Source organism: Medicago truncatula, chromosome 3 (genome assembly GCF_003473485.1).
Source record: "Medicago truncatula cultivar Jemalong A17 chromosome 3, MtrunA17r5.0-ANR, whole genome shotgun sequence".
NCBI lineage: Eukaryota > Viridiplantae > Streptophyta > Magnoliopsida > Fabales > Fabaceae > Medicago > Medicago truncatula.
The window spans coordinates 51345251-51370738 of NC_053044.1; the positions used below are offsets into that span (position 1 = coordinate 51345251).

Consider the following 25488-nt stretch of genomic DNA (forward strand, 5'->3'; position numbering starts at 1 on the left):
TTGAAAGATTTCAATCATCTTTAAATATTAGTCTACACGAGATTCCTTAATTTAAAGGAAATATATTACTCTTAAACTATAATTATTTCGTGTCCAAGATCTAGTTAACTTAGTGATGATGAAGAACTAATAGAATAACTTATCTCCAACACAAATTGCTTGTATTAATAATAACGCACAAGGGTTTATCCAAAACCAGATTAAACATATGACACGGATGGCGAAGCTGACAAGGCCGACCTTATCCTCAATATTTTGTTCCACTAAGAATCTTACTATATTTAATTATTCATTTGCTGCAACTTGTAGCTGGTAGTAGGCCCGTTTCTTTAATATATCATATTCACACAATAAAATAAATAATGTGGATAATATCCACTTATGTGAAAATCTTAAGAGATGGAAAATGACATGATGTGGTCAAGGGGCGGGGTACCCTTCGTAAAATTTGGTTGTTTGAAATTGAAGTAATGAGCAACAAAGATGGCTAAGAGGGGGGCATGGCTATATAATAGATGAACCGTAGACGACAAATTAGCATTAATTGCTAGAAAAGTACTATTTCCGTCTTATATTTTAGTATAATTTAGATTATCTAATCTACATTTTTTTAATAAAATTATTAAATGGATTAAGATAGTATCATATCAAGGTATTAGTAAAAAAAATGTGATTAAATTTTTTTAGTATTTTAAAATAACAAATAATTACATGAGATAATTATCTGTTTGAGGAAAAGCATACAGTACTACTTAAGATGAGAGAGATAGATTTAAATTAAACTTATATCGAATTGAAATGAAGACAAAATGGAGGGTGGTTTATCAATTCCATCAAAACAAAGTCGACAAATTGGATATTTAGGAGAAGTTTACAAGATTTGCATATATATTGATAAGTTTGGCATTTGCATTTTTAGCGAAATTCTCTAAAATATGTGATATGGCCTAGCACGTGTCTTAAGGTAGAAGCCAATAATTACCATTATAAAGCAAGCCAAGTAGACTTACTCAAACCACAGTTAAATTTTTCAAACCACATACATAGGCACATGATATTATTCATTTCTTTCTATATATAGCTAGCTACACGAGTCACACTGCAATCAATTACTCCTCTCAGTCACTCATACACCATTCCTTAATCCATCCGAAACCATGATCAAAATTCCAAACCTTAAAATCCCTGAGTGGAACACAACACAATACGAGGAAGTAACATTCTCCAACCATTTCATTTCAAACGACATAGACATACACACTTCATGCATGACTGAAGATTTCGACTTACCAATCCATGTTTTCTCAACTGACCAATTCCGAATGTTCGAATTCAAGGTTCGAAAATGCCAACGTGGTAGGTCCCATGACTGGACGGACTGTCCATACTCTCATCCCGGTGAAAAAGCTCGCCGGAGAGACCCTCAAAAATACAATTATTCCGGCAATCCTTGCCCGGAGTTTCGCAAATTAGGAAACTGCACCAAAGGTGATTCTTGCCACTTCGCTCATGGTGTTTTTGAATGCTGGCTTCATCCTTCTCGTTACAGAACTCAGCTTTGTAACGACGGAACCCTTTGCCGGAGACGAGTTTGTTTCTTTGCTCATACCATTGATCAACTCCGTGTCTCAAATAACGCTTCACCGGAATCATTTGTTTCATCTCCTACCTCAGTTCTTGATTCTTCTCCAAGAAAATCTCGATACGGTGTCCCACCGGTGAACGTGAGGGAATTAGTTGGCTTCATGAGGAGTGTTAGGGTTGATGAATGGAGTCCGGTGTCTAAGATGGGTTCTGTGTTTGGTTCTCCACGACCACGAGGTGGTTTTTTGAGTCTTCCATCAAACTATGAAGGGGTTGGTATGGAGAGGGTGGAATCAGGAAGAGATCTTAGAGCCAAAATCTATGAGAAATTTGGTAGGTTGAACTCAAACGATGGTGTTGTTTCGGTCCCTGTCCCTGATATTGGATGGGTTGCGGAACTTGTTAACTGAATCTGGATGGAAGAGTATGATTTTACTTTGTATAGTTGAATGATGCAAAAAGAAATAAAACAGCTCTCTGTGCATTGTTGAGGAGTATGGCATTTTGGTGTCTCTATATCTGTTTTCTTAATTCCTTTTGACATTTAGGTTTCTTCTTGTATTAAGGATTTGTTGAAGATTGGGTGGCATTTGATTTTGTTCATCAGTTCATTGTTTTGTTTTCTTCCATTAACTTTGTATTCTTGTCTCCATTTTCTGTTTTTTTTTTTTTTTTTTTTTTTTTTATGTCTATGGGTCACCGGAAGAACTTGAAGAATGATGTATAATGTATTTATGCGTTCTTTTTCTTTCAGAAATGAATATAATGCACATGGAAGCTGACAACTAGGGTACCCATGGAAGAATGGTGGATGATTTACCTCAACTAATATACATTAGTCACATAAGCACATTTTTAAGTGGTATCCATGAACTATCTTGACCCCACCAACAAATTGTTCATTTTCATTAGTTGGTAGGTAAATTATCCACCATTCTTTAAAGGTAATCTAAAAAAAACCATGAATATAATGCATTTTTTTAGTAGAACTAGAGGACCATTGTTCCTTTTCTAGGTCATAATGGAGAAGTAAACTAATACAAACTGGGATGGCATCCAAAACATATAAAGAGAAATCCACGTCCTCTCAGTAACGTTGAATTCAATGCATTTTTATATAAAATACTCTTTCCGTTTTAAATTGTATGTCGTTTTACAATATCAATGAATAATTAATGTTACTTTTTCTATTATATCCTTAACTATTTATTACTTCCTCCGTTTTAAAATGAGTGTCGCTTTAGCCAATTGCACACATATTAAGGAATGAAATAAAGTAGTCATATGTCATAGCAATTTTACCAAATTATCCTAATCAACTATTTGTTTGCTTTTCATTAAAGAAAAAATAATACTTTGGAAATAGTGTAACATAGTATTAATTGAAGGGTATAATTGAAAAGAAAAAGTTATTATTGCATTGGAAATTGAAAGTGACATTCATTTTGAAACAATTTTTTTTTTTTTGTTAAAATGACACTCATTTTGAAACAGAATGAGTACTTTCTCTCCTTCCAATTCATTCATTTATCTTTCTCATATCGTTTATTAATAAGGACAATTTTGTAAAGCAACTCATAATATATTTTCCTCATACAAAATTAATTACATTTCTTAATATGTGTGAAATGCACAAAACGTCATACAATTTGGGAGTATAATCAATCCCTTAATAATATATTATAGGATAAGGACTAAATGGATGCGTCCAATCGGGCAAAGAGCTATAAGTTGCGACCTAAGCACCCGAATGAATAGTAGTCTCATAAATGAGCAAAGTCTTGCATAAACACAACCCTAAATAAAATTTATTTGAACACACACATGATTGATAAAATTTAAAAGAGAAATGATATTAAGTGATGCGATTAAAAACCTATCGGCCCTAGTTTTCTAGTGAGAGAAACTCCAACTTCTCTCTAAACTTTCTTTCTCCTTCGTTCATCGAGGAGGGGTGGTTATAGATCATTTTTTGACCTAGAATCACCCCTCTACATCTTTTTTCTCTTTTTCTTTCAATCTAAATAAGTGGTTTTCACATATATCAAGTTTTTTCTTTTGTGTTTTTTGTGATTTCGTCGTCAAAGTGTGGCGTTGTGTTGTTCGTTGTCTTGTGCGGCGTTTGATTTCACGTCTTGTCGCGGTATTTGTTTAGTTCCTATTGAAAGATTTACATCAGTCAATTACAAATTCAACCAATGATTTGGGCGTAAATGTTGCATATCCGGAAGCATGAATATTTCGATAACTTAGGTTTTATCTTATTATTTGTAGCATTTTGTCGTTGTATGCTATTAACTTGAGTGTTGTGAGTTTGTTCGTAGATTCTCCCTTTAAGTTTTTAGGGATGTTTGTATTTAATGTACTCTATCAATTTGAATCAATGAATATCGTTTTGTTTTTGTCAAAAAAAGGATGCGATTAAATTATTTCTCTTTTAAATTTTATCATTCATTGGTGTGCCTTAATACTTTTTATTTAGAGTTGTGTCTAGCTAAGTATTTCTCCTCATAAATTCACCTGAGTTGGGTCGTTGGCATGAAACCTTAAAGCGTGCGCCTCTCAATATTTCAAATTCGATTTTTCTATTATCAATTTCGATAAGTTAGTTTGTCTTTTTCAAAAAAAATGAATATTAGCCTCGTAGTTGATCTCTATAATAGATAGAAGTTTGTAATAACACTTGGTAGAACACTCGATCACGTGCCAAATACACTTGGTAGAAAGAACACTCGGTCGCAACGTGCCAAATACACTGATTATGTTGGCTTCATGAAAATATTTTAGAATAAGGTAGGATGGGCCTCTCAAAAAAAAAGGTAGGGTTGGGCCCACCCATCCATTTTGTGATTAAACCACCTTGAGCTTTCTTTTAATACATATTAACTTGGAGTTGTGAGTTTCAATCATTTTGATTTTGGCTCTGTTTTGGTAAAAATAGTGGATAGCTGATAAGTTAGCTGATAGCTTTTAGTTGATAAGCTAACTGAAATGTTTGGTAAAAATAGCGGTTCAACTAGCTGATAAATGTAAAATGACATAAAGGATATTCTTAATTCATAATAAAAATTATATCATTAATTTAAGTATTTGTAATTTTGTAAACTAATTTTTCTTTAAAAAAATACTTTAAATTTATTAATTTAATATATCCTATGTATTATAAATTAAATTAAATTTTATTCACTAAAATTTTATCTTATATTTATTATCATTTAAGTGTTTCCACTTTATAAAAAAAATAACATTTACCTCAAAAACAAAAAAAAAAGGTAGCACTAATAGAGTAATACTAACAACAGAGAATAAAGAAAATAACACTTACCTCAAAAAAAAAAAAAGTAACACTAATAGAATAATAGTATTTTGTTTCGTAAAAAAAAAAAAACGAAGGTATATATTTTTTCAAAAAAAAAAAAAAAAAAAAGTCAGCTGATATATATACAAAAATTGGAATAAAGGGATAGTAGTCTTTATTACATAGTTTATTATAAAAATTATAATGGATAAAAATACAATTTAAATGAAATAATAAGGGTAAAATTGGAAGAAAAAAAAAGTGAGAAGCTATAAGCTATAAGCTCAAACGCTACTTGGAATAGCTTCTGAAAAATAGCTTATAAGCTCGTGAAATAAGCTATAAGCTCATGGTGAAAAAGTGTTACTAAACAGAGCTTTTTTTGTCAAATGAGTTTATAAGCTATAAACTAAAAGGTAAAAGCTCTTTTTTGCGGTTAACCAAACATACCCTTTATGATTTATTAGGTTGTGCCTATGGAGATTAGGAGGAAGACTTGTCTGATCACAAGTCTAAATCTAAAAAAAACATATTATTAAAAAAAATGTCTAAATCTTAATTATTTAGACACACTCATACATGTAAAAAAAAATATAGAAAGAGAACAAATAATTTTTTATTTTAATTAAAGTATTTAAATGATGTATATTTTTTATGTGTGTGCATCTAAGTGATTTAGATGTCCTCCTGAGCTTAACTCAGTTGATAAGAACAACGAATAATATATGTAAAATTTCAGATTCAAATCCTAACACCACCAAAACAAAACAAAAAAAACATCTTAAGTGATTTAGATTTATGCCTCTAACCAGGTAAGAATTATCCGGAGACTAGTGCATTGCGCACGACCTTGATCGACCAATAGGGAGCAAATTAGCAATAATAAACTCATATGTGTATATGCACTATTAAGACTTCATTATTTGCTTTAACTATAGATCATTGTCTTCCACTCATCTCTTTCAATCCTTACCTGTTCCTTCCTCACATATAAACCCACATATGGGACTGGGAAACAGGGTGTCGTGTTAATAAGGACAAACATGTAAATATATTTTTGTGAATTTTAATTGTAATATTAAGGCTTCAATTAAGATTTCTTCATGTCAACCTTCTTCCAACCTCACCAATGCCAATTTGCCACACGCCAATGAACAGTCTATTTTTTTTTTTAAAGAGAGTTGGGGCTTGAGCTTGATCCGATATTCCGATTTCAATATAGCTGAAAGTCTTCATAATTTTGCATGCATTTGCGCGTTACTTATATTTACAAACTTTAGTACTAATAAAGAGAAATAGCTAGTCCTCTCAAACAAAAATTAAAAAGAATAAGAAGAGAAATAACTAGTTCATACCTTCAGTTTGCATTCCCTGCTAATAAGAAGGAACTAATTGAAACTGTGCATTGAAGAACGAGATTGTTCTGGATCTCCAGTTACGATCTTCCGGAGCAATAAAAGAGATATAAATTATAGATAAAATATTTAAAAGAAAAAAATCAAAATTAATTCTCTACTAGTTTAAAATAGTAGAAAATGAGTTTTTAATTAAAATCAAGTAGGTGTTGGTTGCTAAATTATCCCTTTATGATTTTAGCCGGTGTAAATTAACAATTTTATATGCAAAATATCAAAATAAAATTTAGTAATAATTAAAAAAACCTAGGAACAAACCAATTTTATTTAATAAATTCAATATTTTTTATAATTAGAATTTTTTTTTGTCAAAGTCAATCCCAAACAAGAATAAAAGAGAGGGTTGTATTAGACATAGACAATCAACGTTGAAAATGCGAAATAATATGATAATAAAATATTGTGATGTAATTTGATCTTTGTAGCTAACCTCACTTAATGAGATAATGTTTATCGTTGATGTTGTATGTATGGTTAGAAAGAAAGAAAGAAGAAAATAAAAAACCTGCTTATTTTTCTTATATATGGAAGGGTGATAATGCATTTAAAATTCCTTAGATCATAGTATTCCGTTACAGTTAATACTTAATACAGTGTGTGACTGTCGTTGACTCGAGTCTGGAAAGACAGGATTGAATTTCCAACCAATGGGAAGAGATGAGAAAATTGCATTGGTGGTTCATGCTTCCTTTTGCCACTGTTGTTGTGGCACAAAACAGATTACAAAATCTAAGTGACGATTTCATCGAATCTGCTTTATATGGTGCTTTTCACATTCTATCATTTTAATATCTCCTTTGTTTTTTTCGGAACTAAAAGGAAACATTGAGAATGACACACAACAATCACAGCCTAACACGTGAGTTTCATAATACTGTACTCGATTATATTTTTTCTGATAAAAAAAATTGTGCATACAATTCGTTAAAAAAACACCTTTACTGCATTAGGTTTTTTAGGGGACTTGACTGCATTAGTAAAGTGACAAACTCGGTCCAAGTCAAATTAATTTTAAACTAAAAGCAAATGATTTTCCTCTGGTAAAAGCAATTGATAAACCATTGGTTCATTTTTCCTTTAAAAAAAACATTGATTCATTTAAAAAGATTTTGGTCCTCTACTTCTTAGTATAAATTTAAAAATATCTTTGATAGAATTCACTCTGATAGTTCAGACGATGTTGACTTAAAACCAGCATATGTACTCCTTTTAAGATCTCATATGTACTTTTTTTATGTATCTTGATGTTGATGAACCTCGAGGTCATGCTCATCTAAGCTTTAATCCACCCAAAAAAAGCAATTGAATTATTTGTGATTATCAAAAAAAAAATTATTAGCTTTTAAATGATCAAAATTATTTGTTAGCTTTAAAATTCAATTGTTACATGTACATGTACTAAAAAAATTAAAATATTATTTTATACCTTCCTTTCAACTATAACAGGGACATTTAATATAATAAAGCACGAGGTTTGAACACGCGATCTTACTTCCTCCGTTTCAAAATATAAGTAAATTTTACTTTTTAGGTTCATTGAATTAATTATGTATGTGGTCCATAATATGAACCACATACATCATTAAATGAATGAACCTAAAAAATAGAATTTGCTTATATTTTGAAACGGATGGAGTATGCTTCTCTACGCTTAAAGTGTGTTGATTCCATTTGCAAACTCTTTGGAAAATTATGTGATCATGTGGAAAAACCACAAGTCCTACCTAAAATAGATAAATAATAACATTCATTTGCAAGTTGATAGTGTGAGGATTCGTTAGATTCAATGTACAAAATTTGATACGATATGAAAACTTTTCCATTCAAGACCATCTACCATTCATATCCACACACCTAACATATAATAGTGTTAAATGTGGGAGGGAAAAGTCAAGCCCCCGTTGAATAAAGTATGATTAAAGTTTATAAAGAGTGATTCTTTTCATCTTAAAAGTGGATTTTGTGAGGATAAGTTAAACCTATGAAAACCTAATGCATATTAAAAGATGAATGCACAACACCTTAACTATAAATGTTGATTGAACATTAAAAAAAAAAAAAAAAAGAGTAAATACCCAATTTCATCTATGAAAAACTTAAAATGTTATCAACTTATGACTTGTTTGGGATGGTTATAAGTTTTTGGTCTTGAAAGTTATATTTAAAATAAGATATAATCGGATAGAATATGGTTGAATTAAATTTTTTTCCACTTAATTTGAAAATAACTTTCATGTAAATATCAAAACTACAAAATATGTTTTACAAATCTTGTTTATGTTTTAGGCTATATTTAAATTTATGGAAATGGAATAGAATGGAACATAAATTCTCTTTCAATGTTTGAGTATTTTACAATTAAGTAGAACATTTTTCATTTCATTGTTTAAAAAGTTAACGGAATGGAATAAAGTATACTTTTTAATTTCATTTTTACCCTTTTAAAATAAATAGTGCAACTATCACATCAAATGGAAATCATTTTATCAAGCATGAAATTAACATCGTGACATTATTTTAATCCCTTTTTTTAGGGAATTATTTTAATCCCTTGTTTGATAAAATCAGTTTCCCGAAAACGAACTTTACCATTGGTACATTTTTTTAACACAAAATGATAAAAACTGTGTTCAAAATAATGGCCAAAGTCTAAAAAGTCTAAAAATCCAATTAATGTTTTGAACGGGAATAAAATTGTTTCCAAACTGCGTTACAACCTCAAAATCATTGAGATTTTCATTCTGAGATTCTACTAAAATAAATTTTAAAAAGAGAAACAACGGAAGCACCGAGCACGTATGTGAGCAGAAGAATAAACAAGGTAATAGGATAAAAGGGTAATTATCTAGTTACCAAGTTTTATTCTATTGCATACCTTTTAAATTGGGGGAAATGAAAAATAGAAGAAGATGATGGAATGGGACGAGGATTCAATCATATTCCATACAACTTCATTCACTTTTTAGAAATTCAAACAATGAAATGTAATCAAATATCATTTTATTTCATCAATCCAAACAAAGCTTTGGTATTAAAAAAGAAAGGTTAAAATATGGTTTTAGTCTCTGGAAATATGCATCGTTTTGGTTTTAGTCCCGTAAAAAAAACTTTTGTTTCTGGTCCTTGAATTTCTTTTTTGTTTTTGAAAATAGTCCCTGACTCCACTTTTGTGATGATTTGCATACGTGGCACATTATAACTGAACCAGTCCCTGCAAAATATTTTATTTTTAAAAAAGGTCCCTGCAAATTTTTTTGTTTTTGAAAATAGTCCCTGGAGGGACTATTTTCAAAAACAAAAAATTTTACAGGGACCAAAAACATTTTTTTTTAACAGGGACTAAAACCAAAACAATGCATATTTGCGGGGACTAAAACTATATTTTAGCCAAAAAGAAAAACGACTTGGACGGTTTTTTTTGAAATACGAAAATTTAAATAAGTTGAACTCCAAAAATTTCATAAGATTCGAGCATGACTCTAGACTCAAATAACACTTACAAAAGTTTTAATAGATCCTTAAAAAAAAATTAATAGACCACTCACCAAAAAAGTCCTCACATTAACAATATTTTCAAATAATCGTTAATTTTATAAATTATTATCTTGTTTCGCTTTTGACAATCTATAACAATACTAAATTACTAATATCACAGGTTAATTTTTGAAGTTATTAATTTCAGAGATATATTTGTTTTTTTAGGCAAGAGATCTATTTTTGTTAACAAAGTTCAACATACAAACAAATCAATCAATATTTTATAATCTTGTTGATGATTTTAGAAAATTAATAATATGAAAGATTGAAGTTAACAATTTTTATTTAATTTTTAATTTCTTTTAGGGATTTATTTATTTTTTAATAGAAAGTATAGATGATTTGACTTTGAAAGTTCACTAAAGTCAAAGTAGATCTTAAAACTCAACGAATGCTAATAATATACTCATAAAAAATTCGTAAAAAAAGTTCATTATATTATCAACACTGAGTTAAACTGACAACTTTGTATATGAGTCTATCTATAAAAAAAAAAAAAAGACAAAAATGATTCATCTTATAGTTTGAGTGTTGAAATTAGATATTTATTCAAAATAAACGAGTGTTGTGTTGTTTTTTTTAGAGGAGTGTTGTGTTGTTGTGATGTCAAATTTTGGCCTAGTTTTGAATAAACTTGAATAGAAAAATGGGAAATTTTCTTAGCTGCAACCGTAAGTTGTTGGATAATCTTTCACAGGATCATAATTTGGCACCCTCATAATATTATAGTAAAAAGAAATTTAAAAGTGCTGATTTATATTAGTATAAAATAAAATCTTTAAAAAAATAATACTATAAAATAAAAAAGCACCGTGATTGCAAGTACCATTAATGATAAACAAAGTGCAATTATCTGAAACAAAAAGGCAAAAGAGTAGATTAGGACAAGAAAATCCAGTTAAAAAAACAATTTAGTTGCAATAAAAGAACTTCTATTTCTATCCAAATGGACCCCACAAGATTGCACTTTTCTCTTACCCTTTTCTCTCTGACGATATTTTCTTCTGAACAAAGAATCCCTAAACACCCTTTCTCTCTAATCCCTAATTTTTCTCCTATCTTTCTCTTACAATTTGATTTCCTTCCCATCATAACCCCTTTTTTGCTCCGAATTTCTCGGTTTTTTGTTTAAACCAATTTCCTCCATCGATTTTGATAAATTTTTTTAATACTACAAACTATAAGCAAGATCAAGTATGAATTTTATGTTTTTCTGATACCCAGTTGGGAAAAGTTTAGATTTTGTGAATTAGTTGTGTTAATTAGTGATTAGTATAGTTCTGTGTATATGCTATAATCACTTTTTATTTTTTGGAGTTCAGGATTATAAACTGATTCTGTTCTTTGAGTGTAATTATTGATTTGGTTGATCCATAGCTGTATTAGGAAGGTTAAGGATGAAGAGAGGGAATGATGATGAGAAAGTGATGGGGCCGTTATTCCCTAGGTTACATGTTGGTGATACAGAGAAGGGAGGGCCAAGAGCACCTCCTAGGAATAAAATGGCTCTCTATGAGCAATTTAGTATTCCATCTCAAAGGTTCAACTTGCCACCCCACCACCCAAATACTTCTATCAATACAGTTCCCCCTTCGTCTTCGAGCCAGGTAGTTTTTAGAATCTGTTGTTTTGTTTATCCTAATTATTATCATTACTATTTTGTAGCATTAGAAATTTCAAGTAGTTTGATTTGGTAATTAGGGTCTGTTTGGATTGACTTATTTGAGTTTATCCTCTGATATAAGCTCCTGTGACACTGTTTGGGAGAACTTATGAAAACAGCTTATGAATCAGCTTATTTCCGTAAGCTCTTCACGATAGCTTATGAAAACCACTTATAGATTATATGAAAATAGCTTGATTTCATTTTATGTTGCGTTATAGAAATAGCTTATTCATAAGTGGCTGAACGCTTATGCTATAAGCTGTTTATCTTAACAGGCCTCAGGGTGTGTGTGTGTGTACTAGTTTTATGGTTGTTTGGGAAATAGCTGTTTTTTCTTTTCCTGAATGTTTGGATTTTATATTGCAGGGGGCTGTCCATGAGAGAAATTATGTCTTCCCTGGTCATTTAACTCCTGAAACACTTACTCGTCAATCAGAAGGGAAAAATTTGAATGCTTCTCTGTCACAACTTGAACAGAGAAAGAAGATTGATGAGGATGACTTTAGGGTTCCTGTATATATTCGCTCAAAGATTGGTCAATCTAATGATAAAAGTCACGAGAGTTTTGATGGGAAAAATCTCACTTCTGCAGGCTCTAGGAATTTTGGTTTTTTCAAAGCAGGGAGAATTAATCGGGAAAGGGATCTAAATAATCCGCGGACAGACGTGAGAAATGAGATTGATGGTCCTCCGCAAGTAAGTCCAAATAAGGAGCAGCCATTTACTTCTGCCAGAGATACATCAAATGGAGAAAGTAGTAACACCTCAGTAAGACAAGCTAAGGTGATTCAAAATCAAGAGTTTCAAGATCGTGCTGTGTTCAAACTTAGCAGCTCACGTCAAGGTGATGGGTGCTTACATCAAGACTGTCGAGCTGAGTCTCAATCCAATGGAACTGGACAACGTGATGCTTCCGTTGAATCTACAAGGGAGATAGGCAAGAGTAATGACCCTATAGCAAACCAAACTAGTCCAACCGAGGCTATCAATGGCACTGAATATCATGATACTGGGACTGGCAGTCCTATACATAGTGGAAATTTAAACAAAAATGACAACATTTCAAAGATCTCCAGGGTAGAAGATCTGTCAACCCTGAAAATTTCTCCTGATGATGTTGTTGCAATAATAGGTCAAAAACAATTCTGGAAAGCCAGAAAAGCAATTGCCAAGTAAGTCTTGTTACTTGTCAATAGCATCGGTTCTTTTTTAATTTTAAATAGGAATCTTTGAAAGGCAATCTGATTTATAAATATTAAATTGTGAACTCTATTAATTGCATGGAACTGAAGGTATCTTGATTGTTGAATTATATGAATGTTAGAATTTTGGCCAAAAACAGAAGCCTTAATTTGTTTACAGGGAAATGCATGAAGGTTTAGAACATAAAAAGCAAAATTACTACTTTTGATGGAAGTTTGATAAACCGCTGATTTGATTATCTTTGTTATGATGGTTTGTTGGCATTTTTTCCTACCTTCTTTCGTATATTTCCTGCATCTTTCATTAGCCTGTGGTTGGGTTTGCAAATTTGTAACAAAAATTCCCTTAGAGAGAAGAAATGTAGGACCAGAGAACATGACTGTAAGGAAAGCTCCCTTCTGATAGTGCAATTTTTATTTTTTCCTTTTAAAGCATCTTTTATGCATCCTTAACTAAATACCAGGGATGTGAGTTGGATAATTACATTTCAATCAAGGAGTTGTATATGGCTTTGAGGAAAGGAGATTTAATAGTCCTGGGATCCCTTCTAATTTGGTTTTTTTATTTTTATTTATGCTTTCGAAGTCCTTACTAATGTTTTAATGGTGGGTAATGGTTACAACAGGGCAGTGAGCTTTAATATTATACCATGTTGGAGTGGATCCTTGTGACAGCAGATCATCTCATAATTTACTGTCTTCTAGCGACTGGATTTTTAATGTATTCCTGTCTTGGTTTCCTCTTACTTGGTTCTCCATGTCGCGACTGGGGCATGTTTCCTTTCACTGCACTGAAGGACTTGAGCTAAGAAGGGGACCAAGTTATGCAGGATGATCCTTGGATGTATGGTAGGGACACTTGGACAGTGTATGAACCCTCAGCAGATGTTTTATGATAGTTATCAGATTTCCCCAACTTATGTAGTGTCTTGGTTTTCTGTGTTTTGAAACATTTTGGGTAAAAGATTTTATTTTATAATAAACAATGACACTGGCTAGTTGAGGTGCCCTGCAGATTTCACATCATCAATATTTTGTGTGATTTTGACTTAATGTGCTTTGAATATTCTAAATCCTCTTACTCCTAATTCCTAGTAATCTTCCCATTTAATGTAGTATTTAATGTTTTTGTTTTCAAATGCATTGATTGTTTTTCATTTAAAAGCAATGGAAAATATTATAATGAGACTCGGTGAAATTGATTCTATTGCGCATGATGAGTTTTAGTGTTCCCCCTATTGGTTGTATCTCGCAATGCTTCTAATATAGTATCCCAAACCTCTGACAAAGAAACTGTGCAAATTCTTTGAATTCTATATGTTTTCTGCTATAAGCCATATTTTAATGGTATTCCATGAGTTTTCTTCCTTAAAGTTTAAACCCTCTGATGAAGCATATATTTGACCAAATATTAATCATGTTATCTTGATATGAAATATGATTATGAAATTTATGTCTAGCTAATTATCACATTGAGCTTCAAATCCTTTATTTTTGATTTTATTTTGATTGTATGTGTCTTAAGCCCTCTTTTGATCCCTATGATATTTATGTAGATTGGAAAATAGCCTGTTGAACCAGTTACCTGCTGTGATCGAAGATCCTTCGATTTTTGTAGTTTGTTGTTTATAAATTGGTGCTTCCAACATTATCTTTTTTAGTTCCAAATGCTTTATTTTCCATTTTATTTTGATTGTCTGTCTTAAGAATTTTTTTATCTAACTCTGTTCCTCTCTACAGTCAACAGAGAGTGTTTGCAGTCCAAGTGTTTGAGTTGCATAGACTGATAAAGGTAAATTTTCTATGACACTGTTCAGTAGCTTGTACTAGTAGTCCAAAATGAGGAATGTTCTCATGCACCGTTAAGTCTGTCTGTAATGATTAATTATATTTTATTTAAGCAGGTCCAACAACTGATTGCTGGATCACCAGATCTATTGTTTGAAGATGGTGCTTTTCTGGGAAAGTCTCTTCCGGATGGATCTACTCCTAAAAAACTCGCACTGGAATATGTTGTAAAACCTCGGCTGCAAAATCTTAAGCGCAAAGTTGATTCTGAAAACGTAAATCAAAACATGGAATGTTCTGCAGAGAATGCTGTTGGTAAAACATCTATTTCGTCAGTGAAAAATGGGAGCCACCTTTCTAGTTCCACACCTTTTGCTGGAAATCCACACCATGGAAATATGGCTGCTGAAAATGGCATGGGTCCCTGGGGTTTCAATCAGTCACCTGGGCATCAGTGGTTAATTCCTGTGATGTCACCTTCTGAAGGGCTAGTCTATAAGCCATATCCTGGGCCTGGATTTACAGGAACAAATTATGGAGGATCTGGGCCCTTTGGGGCTCCTCCTTCGTGTGGTACTTTCATGAATCCTTCCTATGGAATGCCACCTCCACCAGAGACTCCTCCAGGTAGCCATGCTTACTATCCTCCCTATGGCAGCATGCCATTTATGAAAGCAGCAGCTTCAGAGTCAGTTGTCGAACATGTGAACCAGTTCTCTGCACGCGTGCAAAGTCGTCATTTATCTGAAGGGGAAGCCGATTGTAACAAACATAATCAAAGCTCATGCAATTTACCAGTTCAGAGAAATGGAGCAACAACGCACGTTATGCATCATCAGAGATCCAAGGAGTTTGAGTTGCAGATGAGTACAGCAAGTAGTCCTAGTGAAATGACACAAGGAATGAGCACAGGACAAGTTGCTGAAGAAAGAGATGCACTTCCTCTTTTCCCTATGGTTCCAGTTGAACCAGAGGGAGTAGCTCAGTCTATTGAAACAGGACAACAAACCCGAGTTATCAAAGTGGTGCCTCATAACCGAAGATCGGCAACTGAATCTGCAGCTAGAATTTTCCAATCAATTCAAGAAGAGAGAAAACAATATGACACACTCTAGTGCTGTTTATTCTCATGGAGGATCCATTCAAGTGTAAGGTGTCTAGTTCCTGTACTTTCTGCACGTGTGGCATCGTGTAAAGGTATATTATATTATATATATTTTTTGTTTTGACCTTCTTATTTTCAGCACAGTGGTATGTAGATATGTCTGGCATATCAAAATTGGTCAAAACATGATCTATTGTACGTTATCCTCTTAAGTACTTGTACGTTTCTCACAGGAATCGAATCACAGGAAAAAGTTAGTAGTTCTCAGCTCCGCTCCCTTTGCTTGGGAGGAGGTTTTTGATCCTATGTACTACTTGGCTTTAAAATTGGTGATTGTCAGTGTTGGGTTTTATTCTAGTTCTATTTTTGTTATTTAATGTATGACAAATTCTATCTTAAACAATTTCGTAGCTTGTGAGGGGGTGTTAAAGTCTTACAAGGAAGAGGCATTGTTAGTTATTGGTCGAGTCAGGAACTTGTGACCAACAATTAGTTATCATCATTATTATTTATAATTATAATCATTCTTTTTTTTTTTTTTTTGAGCAAAATTATAATCATTCTTAAAAAATAGAAATTTAAATCATCATTTCATTTATAAATTATAATCCCACACGTTCATTCCTAACAAATTTTTCCCCAAAACTCTAATTCTATTAATTAATCATTTAATTAAGAAAATAGAAATTAAAATTAAAAAATAAAAAAGTTACTTACGTATCCCCACTAACTAAACGACATTTACACATTCCACTCTATTATTAGCTAGCTATTTGCATAAGTGTAGTGTTTGCAGACTTGGCTGCAACACATTTTGCAGGTTCAGTTTGTATCCATTTTCTTATAACTAATAGAATTTTCTCTTATCGGAAAACAAACAAAAATTTAAGAGGTGAAAAGAAATACATAGATCTTTATTATTTATCAAACATGTTTATGCATCCAATATGCAATACAATTAACCATATATATTAACATGCTGCAAGTTCAAGGACAATAACGAGGTTGTCGTCCGGCCCCTCCAAAGAAGAACACAGGGTCTTTTCCATATGGAGCAATATTTAGGGCACTGTAACACTCAGGCTCTCCAGCATGTGTGGTTACGAATTGTGGGTACTTAAGAGCTTGTGAGTAATCTTTAATTCTCACTGCGCCCATATAGCATGCGTGCTTATATTTATTATATGCTTCTTCTCCACTCCCCATTTGTGTTCCTGTGTGAGGAGGTTTTGTTTTAACCGCATAACTAAATACTTGTCCACCCCATTGAACCGTCGTTGCACTGTGTTTCAAATTACCAAATAACTCAGCTGGCCAATAACCTACTGGTATATTATTCTTAATTTTAAGCCACCAGTTTTGGTTATTATCCTAAATCAAACAAACATATTAAGAGAAATTAAAATTACAATTATATATCATGTAGTATAATATTAGTGAGAGCATGCATATTTGTGTCATATTATTACCTGAAATATTCCAACGTTTATTTCATATTGTTGTCCAAAAGGGATTGAAATAGGTGCTAAGATAGCACCAAGCGCTACATCCTTATTTGTTTGCACAAAACCCTTGCAAGTAAGATCAAAGCAACCTGTTGACTTGTATGTATCTTTCTGCACCACAATCAATAAATCAAAAATCAATGTTGTTTCTCTTAGAGTTTGTGGTTATAAAAAAATCTATAAGATTTGAAACGACCAACAATAACTTACAGTCCAATAGACGAAAAAACGGGTCTTGTGGTCACCATATAACTTAGGATTCACCTAAACCATATACCATATGTAGAGCATTAATCATCTACTCTATCTAGACTCAAATATATGCAAAATATATCTATTTTCACACTTATTAAAGATAATAGTTAAGTGTATTAAGTTTTTTGGTTTCATGTGAAAAACAACACTTTACTAATATACCGGTCATCTCCTCATAACATTAAATAATTAATTTAAGGATGATTTTTTTTTTAATAATAACATTAAATATGTATAAGTTAGTTGAATGTACCTATAATTTGAGTTCTGAGGGAGTATATAACTTGGAATTAAGTAGGAAAAATTAGGTGTGCATGGCTAACGTTCTAGACTTTGAAGTAGATCACTAACCGTCCATCCTGCTTCAACACTTTCTAAATTATCTCCATTGGTAGCCTTAAGCCACATTTGAGCAGTAGTGAAATCTTCTGGTTTTTCAACCTTTGGATTCCATACGTTAATATTCGCTTGGGCGCCTATAAAATTGAATGCGTATGCCATAAGTAATGCATCCTGCACAATCACACCACCATATTCAATTGTATACAAAAAATATTAATCATATATACATTCTTGCATGATGACACCACACTATACATATGCATGATTCTTCAAAAAAAATATATTATATCCATGAATACAATTAATATAAGTTATAACATGTACCGCGCGATTTTTCAAATTAACAAAACCATCGAGGTTGTGGAAATTAAGGTTTGTGTTATATGTTGAATTCACAAATAGTTCCAAAGGTTTTTGTCCGAAGCGGTCAAGTGAAACAGCTCTCAGCAAGTCCTCTTTTCTAATTCTTCTTATTGGAACAGTTTCTTCTGGACAACTTCCACTTTTCGTCCATGTTTGAAACACATCAGAGCTTGAGTTTGAAGTAACTCCAGTGCTTGAACTTTGGGATTCAAGAAGAAAATCGGGTACCATCTGCACAATTTGTTAGTTAAAAATGGATGATTATAATAGGTTGTTTTGTGCTGACTTTTCTGTTTTCAATCATGCCCTTACAAAAATGTGACCATAAGAATTCTATTTTTTTTTTTTGTCATTCAAAAAGATAAGAATCTATACCTATTGTAATTAAAATCAAAATTTAGAACATATCTGATTGAGACATTTTAGGTTTTTTTTTCTAGATTATCCTCTCTTATTTAGAGGGTAATTTACCCTCTCATGATATCAACCAATCAAAATGTAATATACATTGGCAGCATTAAATGTCATAAATGAGTCAATTTTTTTCTAAAAAAAGAATCAATTATAATCTTAAGGTAACTTTTAATTTTCATTTAATTATAGACATAATTACATTAGAGATCATTTATCTTATTTATTTGATACACTTTGGTCCTTTATCTTTATTTTTTTCCGCTTAGGTCTTTTATCTCTTATAAAAGCACATATACATCCTTTTTATCATTTTTTTAATTAAAAAAAATACATAATTTTATTTTTTAAAATATCTTTTTATTAAAAATGAAACAAATCCAGAAATATGATGAAGATGTTCATCATCTTCATCTTCTTCCTTTGAATCTTCATCATCTTCATTGAATAAAAAAAAATTCTACATAAATATATCTCCATATATCATGAATTAATGTTATATTCACCTCAAATATTCTTTTAAACACAAAAATCAAACCCCTATAGAGAAAGAGATTTAGTTTCATCACAAAAAAAAATTAGTTATATAAATTGTCACGCTGTATATTATTATTATTATTATTATTATTATTATTATTATTATTATTATTATTATTATTATTATTATTTTCTAACTCAATATTCAAGCTCGACATAAAAATAACCCGAAAATTGATAGCAGCTTTGCACATCAATTTTGTTGTTTCCAGAACAATCTTAACTTTCGTAAAGCCTAACCCTTCTGCCAGTGACTAAGCCTACACCATCCGCCTTGCAGCATACACTTGTGAAATTAAGGTTTTGATTTTTGTGTTTAAAATAAGATTTGAGGTGAATATAACATTAATTCACGATATTTGGAGATATATTTTACTAGAATTTTTTTTATTTAAAGAAGATGATGAAGATTCAAAGGAAGAAGATGAAGATGATGAACATCTTCATCATATTTTTGGATTTTTTTTTCAGTTTTAATAAAAATATATTTTTAAAAATAAAATTATGTATTTTTTAATTAAAAAAAATGCGAAAAAAGATGTATATGTGCTTTTAAGAGAGATAAAGGACCTAAACGGAAAAAAATAAAGACAACTGACCAAAGTGTTACAAACAAATAAGATAAAGGACCCATAATGTAATATTGACTGGCTTAGAATAATTAAAATTTCACATCAAATTTCTTTCATCTGAATGTCCTTAAATTTATCAGTTATATTCATAAGATTTATTTCTCCCATTTTGATTGTTCAATTTTGTCGTTCTCAACCGCCGCATTTTTCAATTTTTGTGAGAATCGTCATGATTTCAAATATTGTGAGAATTGTCGTTATTTCCAGTACAACGTCAGGTATGATGACTTGATTTTTCTTGGTTGTGAGATAGTTACTTATAACAATTGAGTAAATCATCCGTTGTACTTTGAGGGCTGCTAGCAGGTGTTACCGCTGTGATGTTGTGGGAGTTTGCTAGCATTTTTTTGGTTGCTGCTGAAATGGTTATGTGATGAGGCTTTTGTTCTTTTATTTGGACTTAAAGGCTTTTGCTGATAGTGAGACAAGTCTATGTGTGTTAACAGATTTTATTAGGTTGGCTGCTTAAATAAAAAAAATAAGTCACAATACCTGACGCGGTTTTAGAAACAACGACAATTCTCACGATAATTGGAAGTTGCGGCAATTTGGAACGACAAAATTGAACAATCAAAATGGGAAGAAGAATGAAAAAGAAACAAAAATTGATCAATATGGAAGAATAAAGAAGAAGAAATTTGAAAGAATGAGATGTTTTTGTTCTCACGTTCGGGGTTCTGGAATGGAAGAAATTTTATGAATGTAAATGATGAATTTAAGGAAATCCAGATGAAAGAAATTTGATGTAAAATTTTATTTGTTATAAGTCTTGTAGTGTAAATTAATTAAGATTGAACACCTTAATATAAAAAATAAAAATAAAAATTAAATCATTTGTTGTTTCAAAAAAAAAATTAAATAAAAATTAAAAGTATTAAAAGTTACCTTATGATTAAGATTAACTCTCCTTAAAAAAAATAAAATTAAGATTAACTCTTTTATTTTAGAAAAAATCTACTCATTTATTTGACAATTAATGTTACCTATGTATATTATATTTTGATTGGTTGATATCTTGAGAGAGTAAATTACCCTCTAAAAAAGAGAGGGTAAAGTAGAACTTACCACATTTTTTAGAGTTTCTCAATTAGATTTCTAGTAAAAAGTTGAATATAATAACGATATGGAAATTAAACTACACCCCACAAAAAGAGAGTTAAATTTTACGTATAATTCAAAATAGGAGACTTCTCGTTCAATTTATTTTAATACTTGATTTATAAACTCTAAGCAAACGTTTATTTATTTTAATTTATCCCTAAAATAAATAAATAAACAACAACACATCCTAACTGTAGTAAAAATAGAACCTACTCGGTAGTAATTAATAACGCACCCGAATACTGTGATTCTTTAAGGCAGGATGATCTAAACTAGGTTGATTATAGATGCTAACACAATCAATAATGTCTCCATCTTCGCTCTGCAATAAAAGTACAATCTTAGATTTTGCATTCATATTCAAGCACATTAATTCTAAATTCATCAAAGTTCTATAGATTTTTATGGGTTAAATATGTTTTTAACCTCTTTATAAGTATCAATTTTCATCGTTCCTCTAAAAAAAAAAAGTTATAGTTGGGATGTCAGGGAGTTATGGAATTGCATACCCTGATGGATTTCACTGCAGGCTTGTTTAAGAGCTTCAATTTGGCTTCGATTTCTCTTTCTAAAGGTGAATATGTTCTTGCATCAACTTTCAATTCTAGTATGGTGCACAAGTTAAAGAACACACAAAGCAACAATATTGGAACCTTGTATTTCCCCATTCCAACTTGTTGATATCTTGATCTCTTCTTTTGACTTGCTGACATTCAACGTAAATAGCACAAATATTTATACAAGATGATCGTGCAGAAAAATGACTATATTAATTGTTGTTATTAATGTCATTTATTTTCTTTGGATATTGACAAAAACTGTTATTAAGACTTTACTTATTGTGCCTCAAAAAAAAATTATTTATTGTGAAATGGTTTTGAGATCACTCTCGATTTCATTTTTACAAAAAACATATGTGAGAGTAAAGATCCTCTCCATTTATAAAAATAAATAGAAGATGTAATTTAGAGAGTGATATAGACATAAAATAGGTAGTAGATCCTATTATTAAGTGAGTCCCACCATCATTAATTACTTTTTACGTTTTTTTTTTTGACAAAATAAAAGATATTCATTAATTCAAATGAAAAGAGTACATCGATGTAATGCAAATTCGCTAAAAACAAAAAGGATGAATCTGTGAACAGCCTGACAACATCCATGTTAATAGCATAAAATGACAAAGTACAAATGTCTACACACATGACTATGTTTAAATCTCCGAAACAACCATGTTTAAGGATCTGCAACGTGGATGACGCCAAAGTCATTGATTGGATCTGCACTGAATCGAAGCTGATATAACAATCTGAACTAATCAAATACCTGAGAGAAAACAAGAAAAACAAACAACGTCGGACAAAGACGACAAACAACCAACGTCGCACGAAGACGACGAAATCACAAAATAAAAAACGAAATAGATGTGAAAATCACTTTTTTCAATAAAATGGAAAGAAAAAACGAGTTAGAGGGGTGATTTTATTGACCCTAAATCACCCCTCTTTGGTGGATGAAGGAGAAGAAATTAGGATTTCTGTGACGGCTCACAAAAGAGAGAAAGGAAAAATTTATTGCAGATAACATAGAAAGTCATACAAAGTGTATCCTTCAAAAATAAATTTTGTCATATATGTCCATTGATATTGAATAAATTTAATTTTTTTAAACCCCAAAAACTCAATCTATAAATCATATTTTGAGCTCTTTTAAGTAGGAAAATATCAAAGAGTGTCCTCGAGATGCTCCCTGAGCATCCAAAATGGTAAGAATATATGAAAGTTTATGCATTAATTACTTTGAAAATTGAAGTTTTTACTTTTTTAAAGAATAATTTCTTTATTATGAATGCTTAAAGATTATTTTGGGAGCAGTTGTTAACAAGACTTTTTTTTAAGGATGAGAAACATATTTAATTATTTTGCTTATATTTGAAATATTTTTTTTTTGGAAGGAGCTTATATTTGAAATAGTTAATTTTATAATTTTTATTGTTTATATTTAAGTGAGAAAAGAAAATCTATTATTTCCTCCGTTGTCAATTACTCTTCATTCAATTAATGATATATGTGGTTCATTTTTTTGAAGGAAAGATATATGTGACTCATAGTAACATAAATCATATACATTATTAATTTAATAAATTTAAAAAGTCAAAATTTTTTTATAATTTAATAACGAAGGGAGTGATTTTTTTTTCTCCTCATTTTAAAATGAAAATTGTTTCACCCTTCACTTCTACCACTTCAATAACTACGCATTCAAGAATTCATAAAAAAAATAAAAATAAATGCATTCAAGAATGAATATCGCCAAAATTCATAAAAGACTTTCGCCCGTAAAAAGGGGACAATATTAATTGGTTTTTATGAATGTCTTTGACTGTAGAAGAAATCAAATATTTGACTTATTTTGACACAAGGGTTGTTATGACTGGTTTTATTTTGTTGACTAATCAACACTGCTATTGACCGCGAAAGAAAACATGTCGAGAACATCTGAATGATTCTGAACCGTTAGATCTAGGCCTTTACATGGGTAGTTGGAAATAAAGTGGTGTAGAAATATATTAAAATTGTACGATCCGGATGTTCTCGTGAAAAGAATTATCTGGATACGTTGTCGGTCTCAAATTGTATGATGTTTTTTATATTTCACATATATTGAGAAATATAATTAATTTTGTGTGAAAAATATATATTATTAGTTGTTTTATAAAATTATCCTTAATAAATTGTATGAGAAAGATAAATTAAATAATTGAAAGAAAAGAGAGTAATAAATAGTTAAGGATATAATAGAAAAAATAACATTAATATTTCATTGGTATTATAAAACGACATATAATTTAAGCCAATTTTTTCTTCTTCAAAACGACATATAATTTGGGACGGAGTAAGTAATATTTTCCGTTGACTAATAGTGATATTCATTCATAGTAGAACATTGCGAAAAATATATACTCCTTTATTATCAGTCTCTTCAACTAATTTCATATATATTGAGAAAAGTTGATAGTGTAATTAATATGTTTAGTTTGTGTATGAATTTGACTAAATTATCATTAGTTTGTATGTGTATTTAATTCGATTTTTTTATTTCAATACAAGTTAGTAATACTACATTAAGTAGGAGTATATTTAAGAAAAATAATAATAAATGCATCTATAACCTTCATCTCCATCTTCGTACAACCTTCATCAATCTTTAACTTTTTTTTTCTTTAAAAAATCTATCATTTCAACTTCAACAAATACAACATAATCAAACCCTTAACATCAAAGATTATTTCCCAAAATAAAAAAAATTCAACCTATTCATTAAAAATAACTAATTATCCAAGTTCATTACAATTACAATTACAATGATGAATCATATAAGCAGCACCAAAAACGATGAATAAGAGAGAATGAAGAGAGAGAAAGTGAGTAACTGGTTTGAAGCTTTTTGTGAAGCTTGTTGATTTTAGAGAGAACATCTTCATGAACTTTCCTTAACTGATCCAATTCCTTCGAATTTTCCAAATTTGAAACAATGTTTGGCGATTCAATTCACACAACCAAGCAGAAAAATTCATGATGCAAAATCCACACACCCCATTTCGCGCGTGGGACATGCTCATTCATGGTTTATGCTGCCTCTACGTGCCAAAACCCAGAAAGGATTATCTCTACTCTACAACATTGTGTGGTAAGTCGAAATGTTTTCATCTCCAAATCTGTTTTTGTTGCGTGATTCATAGATTTTGCAATGTGGGTCATGTGGGTAAGGCTATTGAGGTTGTTGAATTGATGAATGAGTATAGAAAGGATTACCCTTTTGATGATTTTGTTTGTAGCTCTGTGATTTCCTCGTTTTGTAGAATTGGAAAACCTGAACTTTCATTGAGGCTCATTACGAAGCATTACGAAGGAAGAAGAAGAGGAAATTAGAGGAAAAAGAACAAGAGTAGGTGATAACCATGATGTGGGTGAAAGATTGCTTCTTTTTCTTACTATTTGAGAAAGGGAAAATTGGGATATCTCAAGGATTTTGATTAGATTCAAAAATGGAATGAAAGAGATATACGGGGTACATATCACACGTGAAGAAGGAATTGGGATATCTCAAGGATTTTTTATTTTGACATTTTTTATTTCATTTTCTAAATTTTTTCTGAATTTGTTTGATGAAATAGGAAGTTGTTGATGAAGATGAAGAAGAGGTGAAAGGAAGAAGATGAAGATAGGAGAAAAAAGTTAGGTGTTGAATTGAATATGGGTTTTTTTTAATTTTATTTTATGAAGATGGAGATGAAGATGATGGAAGAAGAAGAGGAAAGTAAATAAATTCGGTGTTGGTAATACACTATAAAATCTGATAAACCTCCGTAATCCAACAATCTTTATTTTTAGGGGATTAAAATTATTAAAATTAGATCAAATTGAATAAAAGAAATAAGTTAGGGACGTGTTTGAGAAAACTAAGATTTATGAGACCAAATTAAATAAAAGAAATAAGTTAAGAGGTCGGCAGATCAATAACGTTTTCCTATGGCTTTATAATATTATTTAACTAGAAACTTACCTGCGGATTTATCTGTAAGATATTACATTTCCCAAGAATTTACCAAGATCTTTACAAGATAACTATAAGGTTTCTTCGGGAGTTATCTGCGGCATGTATGTTTCTTGCGAAATTAACTTAGATATTTATAGGGATTTTCTGCAAATTTTGTTGATGCAATGTTTCATGCGGATTGTTTAGG

General features: G+C 31.0%; 3 protein-coding genes across 4 annotated transcripts; 2 read left to right on the forward strand and 1 right to left on the reverse strand.

The window, feature by feature from the left end:
* The first annotated feature begins 1022 nt into the window (after positions 1 to 1022).
* Positions 1023 to 2396, forward strand: LOC11430634 (zinc finger CCCH domain-containing protein 20). Its single transcript, XM_003603059.4, has one exon. It carries the CDS (start codon positions 1158 to 1160, stop codon positions 1992 to 1994), a length of 837 nt encoding a protein of 278 aa, XP_003603107.1. The 5' UTR covers positions 1023 to 1157; the 3' UTR covers positions 1995 to 2396.
* Positions 2397 to 10778: 8382 nt separating this feature from the next.
* On the forward strand, positions 10779 to 16116 carry LOC11431402 (protein EARLY FLOWERING 3). Its single transcript, XM_003603060.4, has 4 exons — positions 10779 to 11441; positions 11867 to 12672; positions 14443 to 14494; positions 14607 to 16116. Exons 1-4 carry the CDS (start codon positions 11232 to 11234, stop codon positions 15603 to 15605), a joined length of 2067 nt encoding a protein of 688 aa, XP_003603108.1. The 5' UTR covers positions 10779 to 11231; the 3' UTR covers positions 15606 to 16116.
* Positions 16117 to 16479: 363 nt separating this feature from the next.
* Positions 16480 to 21460, reverse strand: LOC11431834 (uncharacterized). Of its 2 annotated transcripts, XM_039831804.1 has the most exons (7): positions 21251 to 21460; positions 20977 to 21063; positions 18022 to 18291; positions 17707 to 17868; positions 17311 to 17364; positions 17065 to 17211; positions 16480 to 16966 (listed from the first exon to the last, which is right to left on the reverse strand). In XM_039831804.1, the coding sequence occupies exons 1-7, from the start codon at positions 21452 to 21454 to the stop codon at positions 16583 to 16585; spliced, it is 1308 nt and encodes a 435-aa protein (XP_039687738.1). In that variant the 5' UTR covers positions 21455 to 21460; the 3' UTR covers positions 16480 to 16582. The 2 variants fall into 2 exon arrangements, with proteins under 2 accessions (XP_039687738.1, XP_024633633.2); XM_024777865.2 differs by lacking the exon at positions 20977 to 21063.
* Positions 21461 to 25488: the final 4028 nt, after the last annotated feature.

Excerpts from the sequence above, each read along its gene's own strand:
- LOC11430634 (XM_003603059.4), top strand. The coding sequence starts at position 1,158 with ATGATCAAAATTCCAAACCTTAAAATCCCTGAGTGGAACACAACACAA.
- LOC11431402 (XM_003603060.4), top strand. The coding sequence starts at position 11,232 with ATGAAGAGAGGGAATGATGATGAGAAAGTGATGGGGCCGTTATTCCCT. Across the intron at positions 11,442-11,866 it reads CCCCTTCGTCTTCGAGCCAG|GGGGCTGTCCATGAGAGAAA; the intron begins GTAGTTTTTAGA and ends TTTATATTGCAG. Across the intron at positions 12,673-14,442 it reads GCCAGAAAAGCAATTGCCAA|TCAACAGAGAGTGTTTGCAG; the intron begins GTAAGTCTTGTT and ends TCCTCTCTACAG.
- LOC11431834 (XM_039831804.1), bottom strand. The coding sequence starts at position 21,454 with ATGTCAGCAAGTCAAAAGAAGAGATCAAGATATCAACAAGTTGGAATG. Across the intron at positions 18,292-20,976 it reads TAAAGAATCACAGTATTCGG|ATGGTACCCGATTTTCTTCT; the intron begins GTGCGTTATTAA and ends CAAATTGTGCAG. Across the intron at positions 17,212-17,310 it reads GTTTTTTCGTCTATTGGACT|AAAGATACATACAAGTCAAC; the intron begins GTAAGTTATTGT and ends ATTGTGGTGCAG.